This window comes from Felis catus, chromosome D2, assembly GCF_018350175.1.
Source record: "Felis catus isolate Fca126 chromosome D2, F.catus_Fca126_mat1.0, whole genome shotgun sequence".
Lineage (NCBI taxonomy): Eukaryota > Metazoa > Chordata > Mammalia > Carnivora > Felidae > Felis > Felis catus.
Genome location: NC_058378.1, coordinates 32,065,125 through 32,082,056, shown reverse-complemented (window position 1 = coordinate 32,082,056; position 16,932 = coordinate 32,065,125). Strand labels below are relative to the sequence as shown.

At 59.8% G+C, this 16,932-nt stretch overlaps 1 protein-coding gene across 2 annotated transcripts in view; it reads right to left on the bottom strand.

Moving 5' to 3' along the window:
- Positions 1-1,150: 1,150 nt before the first annotated feature.
- Positions 1,151-16,932, bottom strand: part of UNC5B (unc-5 netrin receptor B) — an 81,536-nt gene continuing 65,754 nt past the window's right edge. Inside the window, exons 4-17 of one of the 2 annotated variants that reach the window (XM_006937850.5) lie at positions 16,633-16,736; positions 15,696-15,876; positions 14,879-15,046; positions 13,896-14,060; positions 13,621-13,653; positions 11,677-11,871; positions 11,078-11,467; positions 10,335-10,422; positions 9,283-9,451; positions 8,879-9,112; positions 7,446-7,595; positions 6,577-6,741; positions 5,634-5,815; positions 1,151-4,799 (exon numbers count right to left, since the gene is read on the bottom strand). In XM_006937850.5, the coding sequence (XP_006937912.3) occupies positions 4,634-4,799; positions 5,634-5,815; positions 6,577-6,741; positions 7,446-7,595; positions 8,879-9,112; positions 9,283-9,451; positions 10,335-10,422; positions 11,078-11,467; positions 11,677-11,871; positions 13,621-13,653; positions 13,896-14,060; positions 14,879-15,046; positions 15,696-15,876; positions 16,633-16,736 (2,390 nt within the window). In that variant the 3' untranslated portion in view covers positions 1,151-4,633. The remainder of the gene's footprint in view (positions 4,800-5,633; positions 5,816-6,576; positions 6,742-7,445; positions 7,596-8,878; positions 9,113-9,282; positions 9,452-10,334; positions 10,423-11,077; positions 11,468-11,676; positions 11,872-13,620; positions 13,654-13,895; positions 14,061-14,878; positions 15,047-15,695; positions 15,877-16,632; positions 16,737-16,932) is intronic. The other variant, XM_023240527.2, reaches the window with a different exon arrangement.

Here is a 16,932-nt window from a genome sequence, read left to right as displayed (position 1 = left end):
AGTGGTGGGGGTGTGTGCCTTGACTGTCCTGCCGGCCCCACTAGGCCATGAGCTCCGAGGGGACTTGCCCACAGGTGCTCCCTACCCCTGGGGGGATGACAAAATGACACCTGCCACAGATTCCTGAGAGAGCTGGCAGGGCCTGTACGTACCATATACATATACTTCGGGGCGTGGAAAGGTTAAAAAGGCCAGATACACCGGGGACGCACTACATGAACATGAAGAGACCGGCTTGTTCTCATAGGACTTCTCAGCGTCCCTCTTGCGCTGATGAACACTATGTCTCTACTCTGAGACCAGAGGGTACTCTCACCCCCACACTTCAGAGATCACAGAATCCCCCACGAAGCAGGCACTGCAAGCTGGAAAATGCTGGGACTAGACTCAACGCACACAGGGAGGCCTGAGGACCAACTCACAGGGCCCCTGCCGGGCATTCGGCACCTTCCTGCAAAGTAGGGGGAAAAAAACGCCCCTTCGAAATACTTCCACCTATGGGAAAATTACCACCACCAAGAGGTTGATTTTATTAGAACAAGACCCTCTACTGCCACCTGCTGGAAACATCCCGCAATAAACACGCAAGTCTACCCTCTGTGGGAATGGCCCCATCCCCCCCTGTAGGCATGGTACTCTTGTTCAGTGTGTAACCTGCCCAGCCACGCATAGCAGCCCTGGGTCCAAAGTCACGCGATCGCAGCCCACCCATCAATCCCTTTCTACGTGCATGATTATGTTCCAGGTGAGTACTCTAAACTGACCTCTCTGCCTCGGCCCTTTTGAATTTCTTACGGGTATCTCCACCGATCACCTAGCCCACAGCAGGCTCAACGGACTGGCCCCTGAACACGCTCCTTGGGTGCTTATGCATGGAGAGTGCTGACTGGGGAGCAGGGATTGGCATCCAGCAGGGGCTCTAACTTGCTGCGCGACCCCGGAGAAATCCTTAACCTCTCTCTGGGCCAGTTTTCCCTTCTGCAAAATGAAGCAGTTGACGTTGATCGTTTCCAGGAGCTCAGAGAGCTCTGACAGCGACCGCCCGATCCCAAACCCGTGGAATTTTGAGGAAAGCAGGAAGGTTGTTCCAACTGCTGATAGAAAGACAGTCAAGAAGACAACAGAACACAACCAGGGTTTTTCGTTTTTTTTTTTTTTTTAATTAGACTAGGAAATATAATTTATTTTGTAAAAATTAATTTTGTTACAATAGGAATGCTAAACGTTATTTACAGATCGAAGTTTACAGACTCAACAGTGGTGGGATTGGGCCATCCCTGCAGCCCTACATCCCTGGGACACATAACGCATGTCCACGGCCCAGGCAGGGGGTCCAGCCCTTTGCCCCCAGGAGATCTGCTCCCTGCAGCCGAACTCCTGGTCACCTTCCCTCAGAGGGCCTACTAAGGGACCTAGCTCAGCTGCCTGGTTGCTGGGGAAAGGACCAGAGGGTCCTGGATCGTCCAGGAGATGGGGTCCCCCACACCCTCAGGAGGACCCCTGGCCCGGAGCTCTGGAGCCCGGGTCACTGCGAGAGAAAGCAGAGGGAGAGGCACGTAGAAGATACACCAACTGACCCTGTGGACTCGGAGAGGGCACACGCTCGCACCCGGGTGGGGACACGTTCCCGGAGGGGTACCCTGATGTGCCTGCAGATAAAAGCACACGCGCGCGGGGCACGCTCACACGCAAGCACACACCCCGGAGATGAGAGACGTAAACGCCCACGGGAGGGCCCTGCAAGCCTGCGGTGGCCCCTGATCTGCCACTCTTGGCGGTACACAGGCCACGTGGGGCTGCCTCTCAGGCCTGAATCAGAGGAGAAATCTTGATCCTACCCTAAGGCGGGCAGCGTAGGGACGCAGCCACAGCAGCCTCAGCAGAGGTTTGATTGATAGAGGCAGCAAACCCTTTCTCGGCGTTTCTTATAAAGCTGGACAATTTGAACCCTCCCAGGAGGCCCCAGCCAATCGGTTCTGTGCTCCAGGCCCTGGTGCACAATTTCTGGAAATCAGATGAGAAATGGCACGTGTGCGGCTGGCTTGGCCTCAGCCACCAAGAGCTCCCATCGTGGCTGCTGAGCGAGCGGGGCAGGGAGGAGGGGCCCGGCAGAACACGGCAGGGTTCCCTCCCACGAGAAACCCAGAATGACCGTCCGTGTGTGTCAGAACCCAAGGGCGGTCAGACAGCAGCTGCAGATGTAAAAAGGAAGTGAGGCCCAGAGAAGGCAGTCCTATGCCCAAGGTCACACAGCAGTTTACTGGCACAGCTGGAGCTGGGGTGCTGGTCTTTGGACTCCAGGCTGCCTGTGAGCAGAGACTGATGGGAAGGGTCCGGGTAAAGCCTCTCGTGGCACTGGTCAGGCTGCTCTCTCCGGGCCATGTTGTCACCCCTGCCTGCACAGCTCAGGCCAGGACTCATCAGGGATGCTGAGCCCACAGCGGATGGGCACCTTTGGCAGGGAAGCCTCGAGGCCTGCGAGGCAACACCACACAGGCCCTGGGGCAGAGAGCTGTTGTTGCCAAGCCCTGAGTGCAGGCCCGGCTCCTTCAGCAGCGCTGATAGGAGAAATCCTCTCTCAAACCGAGCAGGCCTCTGTCTGTCCGTGGACAACCTCCCCCCCCCACCCCCCGGGTCACTGGCAGGGGGCGAGAACCCCCATGAGCCTGAGTCCATGGCAGGGAAGGGTAGGCTGAGGTTGCCGGCTAGGACTGGAGCCCCCAAACCTGTTCTCCTCCCTGGAGACCAGACTTTCAAGGGCCAGGATGTGCCCAGGCTGGTCACGCACCAGCCGGGGCAAGCCCTGGGGTCAGGGCCCAGAACTTCTTGCTTTGCCCCGGGTGCCAGGGAGAGGCCTGCGAGGAGGCCTCTGTGCCAGCCGTAAGAGCCTGGTCCCGGCCATGATCAGCCAGCCCAAAAGGGATCCTGCTGGGCCCTTGGAGCATCCCGGAGCAGGCTGGTGAGGAGGTACCAGCCCCCTCCACTCTGGCAGTCCCGCCTGTTCAGACCTCCCAGACTGCAGTGGGAGGGTGAGAACAGGGCTAAGGGAGCTGTCGGTGGAGGTCAGAGCTGGGAAAACAGCCCTCCCCAGGTCCTCCTTCACTGGGGCGTGCACGTAGAGCACAGCCGGCCCGCCCACCTCCCAGCCTCCCGGCCCGCAGGGCTGACTGCTCACACATTCCATAAAGCCACGCTGAGGCCCAGAAGCTCAGGCTTCTGCAGTCAGAGGCCCGCTTATCCAGCCCTCCTGCTTTATAGACGGAGAAACTGAGGCTGGGGGAGACCGGTTCCCGGATTCCTGGGCATTAGCGGAATGTCAATTTGCGCCAGCCCACCTGGTCTGGGGGCTGCTAGGTAGAGGGGTGACCTGGCTGCTCCCACCCTGGGGTGAAGGAGAGAAGTGCCCATGGGAGACTCTCCCCGCCCACTTCTTTCTCTGCTAGAGCCCCACTTCTGGGCCCCACCCCCTTTTCCAGGAGCCACCAGACCGGGGCACTGGAAACATTGTCCCTGGCTCACAGCTGGCCTGGTCTGCCCAGTTTCCATCCCTGGGCCTCTTAATCCGGATTCTCCAGGAGCCCAGGGAGCCTGTGGGGCATCTGCCTGGGGATGCGGGAGGGAGGACCCCAGCCCACTCCAGATCTCAGGGCTCCTTGCCTTTAAAGATTCAGCATCTGCTCAGAATTTTAGAGGGAAACATGGTACCGTGGCTAAAACCCCGTTCGACCCTGTACACCTGGGGAAACTGAGGCCTTGTAGGAATTTAGCCTAAGACAGAATCATTAGCAGCAAGGTGTTCCCTGTTCTGTCTCTCTCTCCCTGATAATCTCTCTCTCTCTCTCTCACACACACACACACCCCCACACACGCACACACGCTCACTCCTGGCCAGAACCATGAGCAAGCCCACACTCATCCACACTCAAGAAAAGAGTTTTCTATTTTTTTGTGTTGTTTTTCATTTTCTTTTTTTTTTTTTTTTTCTTAAAAAGGACTTATCCAAATATCTGGATAATAAATCATTTGCGTTTCCTAAGAAACTGGGTTTTTCTTTTCCCTTGTGGTTTTGGTGTTTCTCTTTTTTCTTCTTTGAGCCTGACTAGGGGCCTGAAGCTTTCTTTCTTCCTTTCCTTTTCCTTTTTGCTTTGGACGACAGAAAGCAGTTCGTCTGAATTGTACTTGACTCTTCAAAGAGGAAAACGGTGCGAAAGGAGAAGAGGACTTAGGCGGGAGGGAGAAACCAGTAACTGAGGAAGAAACCGAAGAACGCATCGAAGACAAACGTCACCCAGAGCTCCCGGGGCGGAGGTGGCTGGTGGGGGTGGGAGGAGGGAGGGAGGGCCACCTCCTGGCTCCCCTCGCTGCCTCCAGAGGCCTCGTCTCGGTTCCTCCACGGAGATCCAAGGGCAGGGGGGACAGCAAGGGGTGGAGAAGGAACACTGGGTCTTCCTGACAACAGAGTACATGGATTTGCTAAGGCTGGTCGTGGTCTGGGAATGGGGCAAGGGGAGGAGGAGGAGGGGGCGCCTCTGGCTGTGAGCTGGGGGGCAGCAGGGGCCGCACTGCCTCACACGAGGCTGCCTCCTCTGTGCCCGCCTCCTGCCAGCCCTCCCAGTCCACGGTCCGGGGCGGCTCAGCAGTCCCCGTCAGTGGCCATGGCCACCAGCATCTCACTCTTGCCCATCTCCTCCAAGGCACTCGCCAGGCTGTTGAGGTCCCCATCATCCTGCTGCAGAGCTTCCCAGAGGTCCAGGATTACACCCGTGGGGCTCGCTTTGGTGGCAAAGTAGTTCAGGTACCTGGCGGAGGGAAGGAGAGGGTCACTAGGCTCCCCCAACACTCAGCACCTCCCGGGAGCTTGGAAGTGGACAGAGCACCAGGAAGTGGGAAGGCTCTGAGGTCCCCCGACCCTGGGTTGGAACCCTAGCCCCTCTGCTTGGGGGCTGTGTGGCCCTGGGAAAGCCACTCCTCCTTTCTGAGCCTCGGTTTCCTCATCCCTAAGATGGAAACTGTCTTGCTCATCATCATCCATCATCATTGTTATTATTACCCGTTGAAAGACACTGGCCCCAGGAGAGACTGTCCAAACCTGGCATTCCAATCTTTCCTCCTCCCGCATCTGTTCCCCGCTTGGTTTTGCCCCACACACTACCCCGAGAGCAGGAACAGAGCCTTAAACTCTTTGTAAAGCCCATCCATTTCTAGTCAGGTGTCTTCTACGTGGCATCTGCTCAATGCAGGTTTATTAAATGGTTTCTCAGTAAGTATAATGTAATTCTAATAATTACTATTGCCATTATATTTATGCAGCATGTTAGATTCTCCAGAAGGGCTTCGACACCAAAATACACCATCACTCAGCAAACATTTCCAGAATACCTGTTCCGTCCTGGGCCCGGGGGTGCAGATGGTGATGACCCCTGGTGTCCTGGCCTCACCTGATCCTCACAGGCCAGCACGCTGAGTATGGCACTCCCCAAAAATGGGCTTCTCAGACTGAGCACACCCAAGCCTCAGCTCCTGATCTACCGCAAATGGAAGGATCTGATCCTGGACTGTCAGGCTGCCTGCCCCACCTGCCCCTTGGGGGACAAAGGGAGGTTGGGGTGGGGCCGGCCTGGCCCAACACCCACCGGTCCATGGAGAGCTTCTGCGCCAATAGCCGCCAGTCATTGCCCCGCGAGTTGGGGGCATCCAGGCTGTTGCATATCTTCTGGCGGATGGACAGTGGAATCTTGAAGGCGTAGGGTCCTAGCTGGGTGGTGACCGTGCTGCCAGGGGCAGAGCAGAAGGCATCCAGGGAGCCAGCAGGTGTCTAGAAGGGCAGGGGGCAAGGTGAGAGGGGCAGGGGGCTCCCCCACGCACAGCACTAGCATCCACCCCTCCGACCTTCTTGCACGGGGACTGTGAGCTCGTGGAGGTTCCTCCCCACGCTCTGGGCAGGTCAGCTGCTCAAAAACCTCCTCCCCCAGAAGGTCGGCTTCCAAGGGCCAGGGCTGCGTGCCCAACGGTCCTTGCGGTGGACCAGGCGAACGCACTGTCCCAGGCTGATGCGGGTGCAGGCTCGTGATTCCAAAGCCATAAGGAGCCTCAGCCACAGTCTACTCCACACAGACGCACGTTTACACATGTGGGAATGAAGTCCAGAACGGGGAAGTGACTTGCCCATGGTCACGTGCCAAGTTCGGGAGAGAGCTGGCTCTAGGCCTCTGATCGGCGCTTTTTACATTGCCCAAGAAACTTCTCGCGCTGCTGGCCTGGGTGGCCTGGGTTTTGTAAACCTCAGTGTGGATGTATAGTGGAGGAGAGCCATAGGCTTGGGCTAAGCACTGACCTGACACAAGGTCGATGGTCTCTTCCTCCCTAAGACCTACCTTCTGACTTAGTCATTTCATCTGTTGCCTGGTACCGGCCAAGCACAGGACCAGCCACTCAATAAGTGTGCAGAAAGTGACGGAGTCCCAGCTCAGACCTGGGAGCTGACGGGGCCATATCTACGGAAGGCAGCATCCCCATGCACGCGGGTCTGAACGCTGCCTCCCCCGGCCCCGCGGGGTGTCTGTCCTCCCGCCTCACCTCTGCCAGCGTGGTGTGCAGCTGGCAGATCTGGCCTTCTCCTTCCACCTGCCGCACGCAGATCTTGCAGGAGAGCTCTGTGGAGGCCAGGCTGTGCCTCTCCAGGGTGAAGGTGCAGTGCAGGGCCTTCTGGCTGCCACTCCAAATGTGATAGAAGGGGATCTCCTGAGGGAGGGGCGTCAGGGTCAAGGTGAGGCCAGCCTGCCCTGCCCTGCCCTACCCTCAGGGAATGGAGGCAGAGGCCGGTCGGGGGGGGGGGGCAACCTCAGGGAGCGATGGGACCCCCCCCCCCCAGGGGGCAGGGCAGGCCTCTCCGTCCAGAGAGGAGGAGGAAGAAGAGCTGGTCAGGGGCCCTTCAGCCGAGAAAGGGAGCGTCTGGGGAAGGCGGCACAAGTCTGGATGCGTGTGCGCATGTGTGTATGTGTATGCACACACGCGCATGTACGTCTGGGGCTGGAGGCCCTGCAGAGTCCATGGGGTTGCTCAGGTGGGTGTAGGCACAGGGGAGTGACCATCCGAGACGACTCTGGATGGTCGGCCAGGCATCAGGCATGAGCACTCTTAGAGATGGCAAGGCCTCTTTGAAGATGACGTCTGTAGACATCTGTGTGTGGGAGTGTGACGGGGTGGGGGGGGGGGGGGGAACGTGGCTGTTGGTGGCACCGAACGTGACGACGTGCCTAGGGACGACTAGGGGCATGGAGAGTGGGGTGGGAGGGAGACAGAGACTCGGGGAGGCGGGGGCAAGGCTAGAGGAAGGAGACAGGAAGGCCAAGGCCCGGGAGGGGGAACCGATCTTCCGCGGGCAGACCGAATGTTCGTTCCCCTTCCCCGGCGTCATTTGCCACCTCCTGTGGCCCAGCCCTCACCTGGTACTTGGCCAGCAGCTTGCTTCTCCAGTGGGCATGGGGGATGTCGTGCAGAGACAGGCGCAGATTGTGGTAACTGTCTTTAAACAGCAGGGGTTTTGGCTCTTCCACTAGGTAGCCACCCAGGGTCCGCTCCAGTTCCAGCACCTCCTGTGGGCAGGAGGCAACGGGAAGGGGGAGCCCGTCATACTTGGCCAGTTTGGTGAGTGCTCAGAGAAGACACACTGTGTGAACAGACGGGTGAATGGACAGATAATGGGACAGATGGATAGATAACTGGATTTACAGAGGACTGGACAGGTAGATGGATGAATGGATGGATAAATAGTTGGGTAGATAGCTACAGACAGACGGTGGATGTGTAGATGGATATGCAAACAGATGGATATACAAACAGAAGGACAGACGGAAGGAAAGACGAAGGGATGGTTGGCGATGGCTGCACAGACAGATGGACTGCTGAGTGAATGAGTATACAGATAGATGGGCAGCAAGCTGGATGGATGGATGGATGGATGGACGGACGGACGGACAGACGGGGACTGAATAAATAAGTGATGCCATCAAGCTCAAATGTGGTGGCTTTCCTCCTGCTGTCCCCTCCATTCTCTGATCAAAGCTGGACACTGGCCAGCGCCCCAGTACTCAGAGATCCAGGCCACAAGAGCCTCTCCTCGGAACCCCCGATCCCTTGTGGGCCTTCTGCAGTTTCGGGCCAGCCTGGCCCAGCAGAAGACACTCACTCTCCCATGAGGCCTTTTCACCCAGGTTGCATCAGTCCTCGACTTGGAGCTGGGGACAAGTCACGCGAGACTGGGAGACGGGAGCTAGAGGGGACCCTAGACCTGGGTCAAGGGAGGTCTGGAGCTACAGGAAAGGCCCCGGAGGCTTCGCAGAGAGGTGGGCGGCAGGAGAAGGTCAACACAAGGCCAAGGGGCTATGCTCTTCCAGTGTCAGGATGAGCCCGAGGTCCTAGAAACAGCCCCTGCGTGCTTCGGTCACATGGGACAACACACCTGCCTTTGCGTCAGCGGCCGCGCCCACTGGGATGGCCTTCACCCTTGTCTTCCGGGCACCCTTCCTTGGCTTTTGGAGCACAGGTCTAAGGTTAATGTGCCGTGAAGCCTTCTCAGATCCTCTCCTTCCCAGGCTGGTGCTCGCCTAGCCCTCCATCAGCGAGGCCCCCTGTCATTTCCCCCGCCTCTAGCCTGCAGTTCGGTGAGGGCAAAACTGTATCTCGCGGGTCTGATGCCGTTTCAATGTTTGAGCAATGAGTGATTAATGGGGTTGATGGCGGTAGAGGGGTGCCTGGAAAGCACCACGATTCCGGGGAGCGGGGGCACTGGAAGGTACCGCACAGCCGGTCAGCTGGGGGAGGGGGTGATACAGCCACCGTGTGCCAGGGCTGTGCGCTACCGACGGCCTGGCCTTACCTTCAGCGCTACGGGCGTGTCCTCTAGGCAGTAGACCCTGAGGCTGTACTCCAGGGAGGTGCAGAGGGCAGGGGCGAAGATGGCCAGCTGGAGACGCTTGACTGCCGAGCGGGAATAGGACTCACCCGTGAACACGTAGGTGCCCAGCTGGTCCAACAGGATGTGGCAGGACCTGGCCTCCAGCTGGCAGTAGCAGGGCGTGTTCAGGGTTTCCTCGTCCAGGGTCACCACCTCCTACACGGGGAGGCAAAGAGGTCACCGTCAAGGCCATGGAGAGATCCACCCAGGTTGGGCCGGGAGAAGAGGGGCTTTCTTTCAGCTTTTGAGGCCTTCCAGGGCAGGTTCAGATAGTAGATCTGCCCCGCTTTCCCCCCCCCCCCCCCCTTCCAGCCTTGGCTCCTCACCTCCCAGTGGCCCTGGTGGGCCTGGGTCTTGAGCTGGAAGATCCAGTCGCCGGCACGGACTTCAGCACAGTGGGGTACCGTGAGGATGACAGGGCGGCACAGCAGGAGGCCCGTGGGCCCACAGGTCACTGAGGGGCTCAATACCGTCTGGGTCCCTTCTGAAAGCGGGCTGGGGACAGGGCAGAGGGCAGGGGGGAGGCAGTGAGGGCAGGCTTGAAGCTCAGCAAGGGACCGGTGTGGGCCTGCCACCTCTACCCCGGCTCTTGGGTGACAGAGGCAGGTCTCCACCCCTGGGCCCCCGGAGGTGAGGGGTTAAGGAGAGGCAGAAAGACGGCCTAGGCCTTGAGAGTGTGTTCAGACTTCTGCTATTCCACTGCAGCGTTCTCAGCTATGTGTTTGCTCGTATTTTCAAAGGTTCCGCACGCTTGGGATGCTTTTGGTTAAGCGTTGCTAAACTGCCCTCTGGGAAGCTGGTACCAGCCCGTGCTCCCTCCTGCGTGTCATGGGAGGGCCGAGGTCCCACACTCTTGTCAATATGGAGGTCAGGCCGTTTGAAAAAAATCTTTGCAAATTCGAGAAACAAAGAACTCCTAGTGTCTCATGGCTGTTTGAATTTCTATTTCTCTTGACTACAAAGTAGGCTGGCCATTTTTTCATAATCTACTGGCCACTGTGTGTGTGTGTGTGTGTGTGTGTGTGTGTGTATACGTGCTTGCATCAGAGAGTATGTGTGAATCACTTGTTTGTATCCTTTGCCCATTCTTGTAGTGAAATATTTACTTTTTTTATTGGTCTCTAAAGCCTCTTTACATAGTAAGGATAAGCCTCTTGTCGTATTGTAGCTACTTTGTCAATCGCCTTTCAGTTTTATGATTCGCTGTGTCGGTGCTGCACATTTTAAATGTGGACGTAATAAGATCTGTCAATGCTTTGCTTGGAAGGCTACTTTAGGATCTGGCTCAGATGGTGATATTTGAACCCAAGGTGGCCAGGCAGCAGGGAGAGGAAGAGAAGGGGGGCAGCCCATGCCAGACTGAGGTCTGTCCACTCACAGGGTGTTTTCTGCCTTGTTGATAAGGAGGTACATCTCGTAGAACTTGCCCTGGGGGATGGCTCCATTGGGTACCAGCAGGCTGACCCCTAGGGGCAGAAGGAGGTCAGCAGGGAGGGGCTGGAGGGGATCTAAGAGCCTAGAATGGGGGATGGGGGAGTGGGGGAGGGGGTTGGTTGGCTCCTAGCTTGGGGCAGAGGGAGAAAGGCATCTCCTGAACTCCAGGTGGTCACCAGCAAGGTGGGGGGACAGAAGCTCGGCGACTAGGTACAAGGGGGAGCCCAGGCCACTGACAGCTGTGGGTACATCTGCTAACACACGGGCCTCTAGCACTGCGGTGGGGTATAGAGATGGGGCAAAGTGCCAAAGTTCAAAGGCCCCAGGGCCAGCTCCAGCCCCAGATCAGTGTCACACTGGGAAACTATCAGCTGATGGCTCTGCTTTCTCAGTAGTGCTCTGTAGGCCTGTTGAATTACAAAGACATATTCCCTCCCACTTAACAGATAAGGTTTAGAGAGGGGCTGGCCCAAGGTTCCCCTGCCTTCGTGAGACAGAGAAACGCCTGGACCCCAAGTCTTCTATGTTATAGTCCCTTCTTTCCCCTGGACCGCATGTTCCCCATCTGTGAAATGGGATCAGGGAAGCCCTATCTTCTGCTGGGGGGAGAGGGGGGAGGGGCTGGGGATGCCTAGAGGGGACATGCGGAGGCCGGGCTGACAGGCGAGCGGGGCAGGGGGAGCCCACCTGTGCCCGGGATGCTGAGCCTCCCACCCAGGCAGCCAAAAGTGCCGCTGACGCTGCTCCCCGGGTCGCGGGGCAGGCCCAGGAGCTGCTGGGAGCCGAGGCTGGCACTGCGCAGGTGCAGTAAGTGGGCATCCCGGGTGTAGTCGCCGGAATACGTGCCGGGCGGCAGGACCCCCAGCAGGTCAGCCCCATCTGGCAGGCCTGGCCCCGAGCCGGTGGTGCTGGAGTTGTAGACCTTGATCTTGAGACTGGGCAGGGGGTCCAGCAGGGGCGAGTTGGTCATGGGGATCTTGTCGGCGGAGTCCTGGAGGGCATACACGGGCCCGCGGTAGATGCCGGCACTGGCCGTGAGGTCCGGAGGCACGGATGGGTGCAGGAGCTGTGGATTGTCTGCAGGGGTTGGGGCTACAGTCAGACCCAGCTGTGCCTCGCTGGCCCGGTCCCATCCTCTGCTCCCGCCGGGGGCCCTTCTGTTGCAAAATCCCACCCAAAAGTCCAGTGGGGGAGGCCCCACTCCAGTCTGGCCGGTGTGGCTGGCTGCCGTGCCCCTCTGGGTACCCTGCCTGCATCTGCCACCCCGGGTACTCCCAGGTCCTTACTGGGCCTCGCAGTCTTGAAGTTGACGGGGTGGAAGCCGCCAGTGAGGGCGGCCGATGAGTCGGTGATGTCCGTGTCAAAGTCCCGGCAGTTGCGGCGGTAAACCACCACCCCCACCACCATGACGACGCCCACGACGACGAAGATGGACACCACGAGGCCCGCGTACAGCGCCACGTCCCCCGAGGTCTCCAGCACTGCGGGGACAGGAGGGCTGGGTGAGGGGCAGGGGCAGACACCCAGGTCCTGGGACAGACCGGCGCCATGCTAGGTCCTCGTCTGAGCCCTCGTGACTGGCCGGGACCGCAGACAAGCCTCAACCTCTCTGCGCATCAGTCTCGACGAGTAAAACGGCCTCAGATCCCCTATCTTGCTTCCCTCCCGGTGCAGAAAAACGCAAGAGGACTCATGGGCAGTCCCAACAGGTAACTCCTTCCTCACTGCTGAGAATGAGACAGTGTCCTGTCCCAGCCAGGATGCAAACGGAGGCCCTCGCTGCGGCCTGTAGCACATCCCAGGGCCGGAGGTCCCGGCTCCCGGTAATCTCTGTAAGCAGCTACCCTGAGCTCAACTTGCATCCTGGGCTGAGGGGAGGGGATGGCGGCAGAGGGGGAGCAGGAGGAGGGAATGAGATGCAAGGCGATGGGGTGGAGAGGAGGTGAGCAGGTGGAGGGGAAGGAAGGGGCTCAGGGGGGGCCACCCACCGGCTACACTTTCCTCCCCCAGGCAGGCTGCCACACAGCTGCAAGTAACCCCACACGGCCCAGGCAGGGAGGTGGCATTGAAACGATGACAGGCATTCTGTGTCTGCGTTGTCCCACGTGACAGCCGCTAGCCACGTGTGGCTAACGAACAACTAAAACGTGGCCGCTCTGACTGAGGCACTCAGTCTTTAAAAATGTATTTAGTTTTAACCAAGTTAAATGGAAGTGGGAAGAGCCACGCGTGGTGAGTGGCTAGGACACTGGACAGCCCACAGGCCGAGCCAAGATGCCTGCTCTTCCCTCTTTTTTGTTTGGGGACCTCCAGGAAGCCAACGTCCGGTCTCCCCTCCTGGGAGGGCCCGCGGACAGGGAGGCCTGCTTTCCCTGCCTGGACCCTTCCAAGCCCCACTTTCCTGGTGCCGACTGAGCCTTTGGGAGGCAGGGCACAGCTCAGTCCTGGCGTCCGCCCACTTCTGCCACCTTCTGGCCCCATCTCTCCTCGGTGGCCCTCACTCTTGGGCTCCCCGGAGGGCCCTGGCGCCCGGGAGAGCTGCCAGGAGGCCCTCGGGGCTCGGCTCTGCCTCCTGATGCTCTCCCTAACCATCGAGGGTCACCTGATAATCGCTCACCAGTCACGAGCCTGGTCCCCCTGTGAGCTGGGCCCAGGGGCCCACTGCTGATTTTATGAACCCAGAATTATTTGGAAATTATGGTTTAATTACCACAGGCCGATCTGCCCGAGCCGCTTTACTGCTCTGGTGTGGCCGCAGGACGGCCTGGGGGGTAAGTGGGCCAGACCCCCTCGGGGCTGACGCTAGGAGAACCTCGCTGGGGGATACAGTAGGGGCACCGGAAGGGACGGTATGGGCCTCTGCACTGCAGAGAGGAAGGCTGAGGGGACAAGGCTAAGAGCACCGGCGTGGGTCACGTAAGTACTGATGTTCAAATCCTGGCTGAGTCCTTGGATAAGTCCCTTCTCTCTGAGGCTCATCTTCTCCCATAATGGGAGGGTCGGGATGGTGTCCTTTCTGTGGGCTGAGGGTCTGTCTGTCTGCACATGACGGAGGGTGTGGCACGTGCAGCATTGGGGCCAAGGGGGTGGGGCCCATGGACGGTTGGTGGGGGGGCACCTTCAAGTCTCCCTATGCCCTGCCCTGCCCTGCACCCCACACCCTGGAAAAGCCAGCCAAGGAGAGCAAGGGTCCCCCAGAGAAAAAAGGACAGCCATGAAATGGGACTTACGGTGGCTTTTGGGGTCACTTAGAGTTTTCTTATCTGTCGAGGGAAATAAAGGGAAAGACAATGACATAGGTGGCAAAGAAAGGATGGTGAATGTGACAGGAAACGCGCAGATGAGGTGATGCACGAGGCGAGTGGGCAGAGGCCCCAGGGGCTGCTCCACCGAGGCCAGCGCTGGAGGCCTGGGGCCGGCCGGTGGGGCGGGGCGGGGTGGGGTGGGAGGGGCCTCATCCGGCTCGAGCTCCCGCCCGGGGGCCCCGCCAGGCGCAAGGACTCACTCTGTACGCACAGCCCGTCGGTGCAGTTCTTGGAGTCGAGCAGGGTCCCGCTGCAGTCTCGGCCTCCGTTCTGGGGCGGGGGCGCCATGCACTCGCGGCTGCGCCAGTGGGCACACTCAGTGCTGCAGGCTGACCACTTGCTCCACTCCGTCCACGCTCCGTCCACTGCAGGAGCACAGCACACGGCACGTGGGGCACAGGCGTGCACAGGTATGCGCGCAGAGCACAGCGGTGCACGCGCACGCGCGCACACACACTACGGCAGGAGGGGAGCCCAGGGCACACAGCGGTGCACACACACACACACACACACACATACACACACGCACTCCAGCAGGACGGGAGCCCAGGACACAGAAGCCACACGAAGAGATCCATCCACCCATGGCCACATGGCCCCTTGCCAGCGCAGTCAGGGGCACCGTGCGGGCAGAGAGGACACAAACAGACACAGGAGGCCACTCACACAGGCACAGCCCGGTGCACCCGCGAAGACACAAACCCAAGGGAAATATACCACATGGTTCACGCAAACGTGGAAGGGGCGGGACAAAACCAGGCGCGCACAGACCCACAGACGCGCACGCGCAGACTGAGACAAAGGTGAGGGGAGAGAGGACCTTTGCAGGATTAGGGGCGGCAGCCAAAGTCTCAGGCAGGAGAACAGGCTCTCTGACCCCGGGCAGCGCTGGGACCCTGACCCACGGCCCGGAGGGTGGAAGGGCTCCCCTCCCTCCCCCCCGCCGGCAGACTGCAGCTCAGAGCCTCTCTCTCCGTCCCTCTAGCAGCCGGGCGCCGAACGAGAGGGCACAGGCCACAGCATCATGTCCAGCCTGCTCGGCCAGCTGTGGGCCCCAGAACAAGCACCACCATGGGGAGAGAGCGGCTGTCCCGACCGCAGCAGACGCCACGGCACAGAAGGCAGGGCTGGGGACCGGGGCGGGCTGGGTGTGGGCAGGACGCCCGCCGGCCCGGGGCCTCACCTGGGCACACGGTGGTGCAGGCGGTCTTTTGGAAGGCCTGGCCCTCGCAGAAGGCGCCTCCGTTGAGCGGGGCCGGGTTGGTGCAGGTCCGTGTACGTTTCTGCCAGCCACGGCCGCAGCGGTTGGAGCAGGGCGACCACTCCGCCCAGCTGGACCAGCCACCGTTCACTGCAAGGGCAGCACGTGTCAGCTGGTCAGCCTGGCTCTGCGGCCCGTGGGTCCCCTAGACCCCATCTCCAGTCCTGACAAGGCCCTTCTGCTGAGGCCTTTCCTAACTGGACCCCACCGGCTGCGGCACTGGGGGCTCAGTTTCCAGCAGACAAATCTGGCTGTGACCGTCAACACTGGAGGGGACCGGGGGGCGGGGGCGGGTCACTGTCTGTTCCCAGCCCCATTGTGCGATGGCAAGCAAAGGTCCAGGGAGGGCTGACGCTTACCCAGGGTCACCTGGTAATGGGTGACCTGTGCCTGAAACCCAACATAGGGTTCTTTCTACCATACTCGGGGCATCTCAGCTATAGCTCTGCCCCTCCCAGCGGAGGGAACAGCAAGGAACATCCTCCAGGCCTGGGCAGCGGTTCTGCACTCTGCTGGGTCACCAGGCTTGGGAGTGAGGATGCTGACGAGGCCCTGTTCTAGCCCCAAGCCCACGAGTGCCTGACTCGACCACTAGCTGCTGTGTGATCTTGGGGAAGGCACCTCCCCTCTCCTGTCCACCAGGGTCCTGCCAACCTCCTGTGTAGGGTGGGGTGAGGTGGGCATATGGCCCAAGCTGCCCCTCCCCCCCCCCCCCCCCCCCCCCACTCAGGACCCGTACCGAAGACAATGACCGTGGCAGTGGTGCTGCGACGCTTGGCCACGATGTTCTTGGCCACACAGGTGTAGTTGGCCGTATCTGCCAGGCGGGCCTGGCGGATGATGAGGTTGTGGTCGATGGTGAGCAGGAAGTTGGTGTCCTGGGTGGGGTCGATGATGTCCTCATTCTTGAGCCATTCTACCTACAGGGATGGGGGTGGGGGGCATGAGGGCCCGCTACCTGCTACCTGCATCTCAGGGAGTGGGCCCTCTCTGGAGGGGAAGGGAGGCCCGGCCATAAACAGGACCGCAGTTCTATCCATGTCTACCCGCGGTGGTGACAGAGTGAGGCTGGACCTCCACGGGCCGGGCCCCGTGGCAAATACTGCAGAACACAGTGGTTGCGACGAGCACCCCACCAGCTAGACGGCCCTGGGGAGGGGCTTAACACCAGCCTCGATTTCATCATTCGTAAGGCAGAATTTATTAGCACCCACCGCATAGGGCTGATGCAAGGATTAAATAAGTTAGTGTGCAAAGTGTGGAGGACGGTACTTGACTCCCTGGACGTGCAACACAAGTGTTAGCCCTTCGCCGTTAGGGCAAAGGCCACGTGCTCGGACACATGCACGGTGAGGCCCTTTGGCATCCACAAAGCTGGGACTCCGGCTTCTGGGCGGGGGAAGAAGATACAGCCACAGGCACCTCCGTTGCAAGAGACTCAGCCTGGGGCCTGCTCAAGTAGCCCGTGGGGATCTGGCCCCAGCTCTTCCCCATCCCGAGGGGTTATGCCTGTGGAGGGCCGAGCTGGGGTCTAGCACACGCCAAGTTCTGCAGAGGCCGTAGTTCTCTTCTCTGTCTCAAGCCTCGATATTCCCATCTATGAAACGGGGAGAGCTCTGGAAGGCTGAGGCATCATGGTCTCTGCCATGCCAAGTATTCTCCTCGTCCCCGCTCACCTCAGCCACAGGCACGCCCTCTGGTGGGCGGCACTGTAGGAGAACCTCCTGGTCCAGGGGCACCTCCTTGCCCAGAGGCTCCTGATCGAAGTTCTTGCGCAGGTCTGGAAGAAGGAGTGGAAGAAAGAAGTGGGGTCACCAGGCACAATTGGGCCGAACAGAAGCCTCACGCGTCCCACTCTGGCCACTAGGGGGCAGTGCACACCAAGGAAACTGGGCTCTGCCTGGGCATCTTCTCCGAAGTGGGGGCCTCACCAGGTGGGGTTGGGGGAACAGGTCTCCCTCCCTGACGCTGGGATC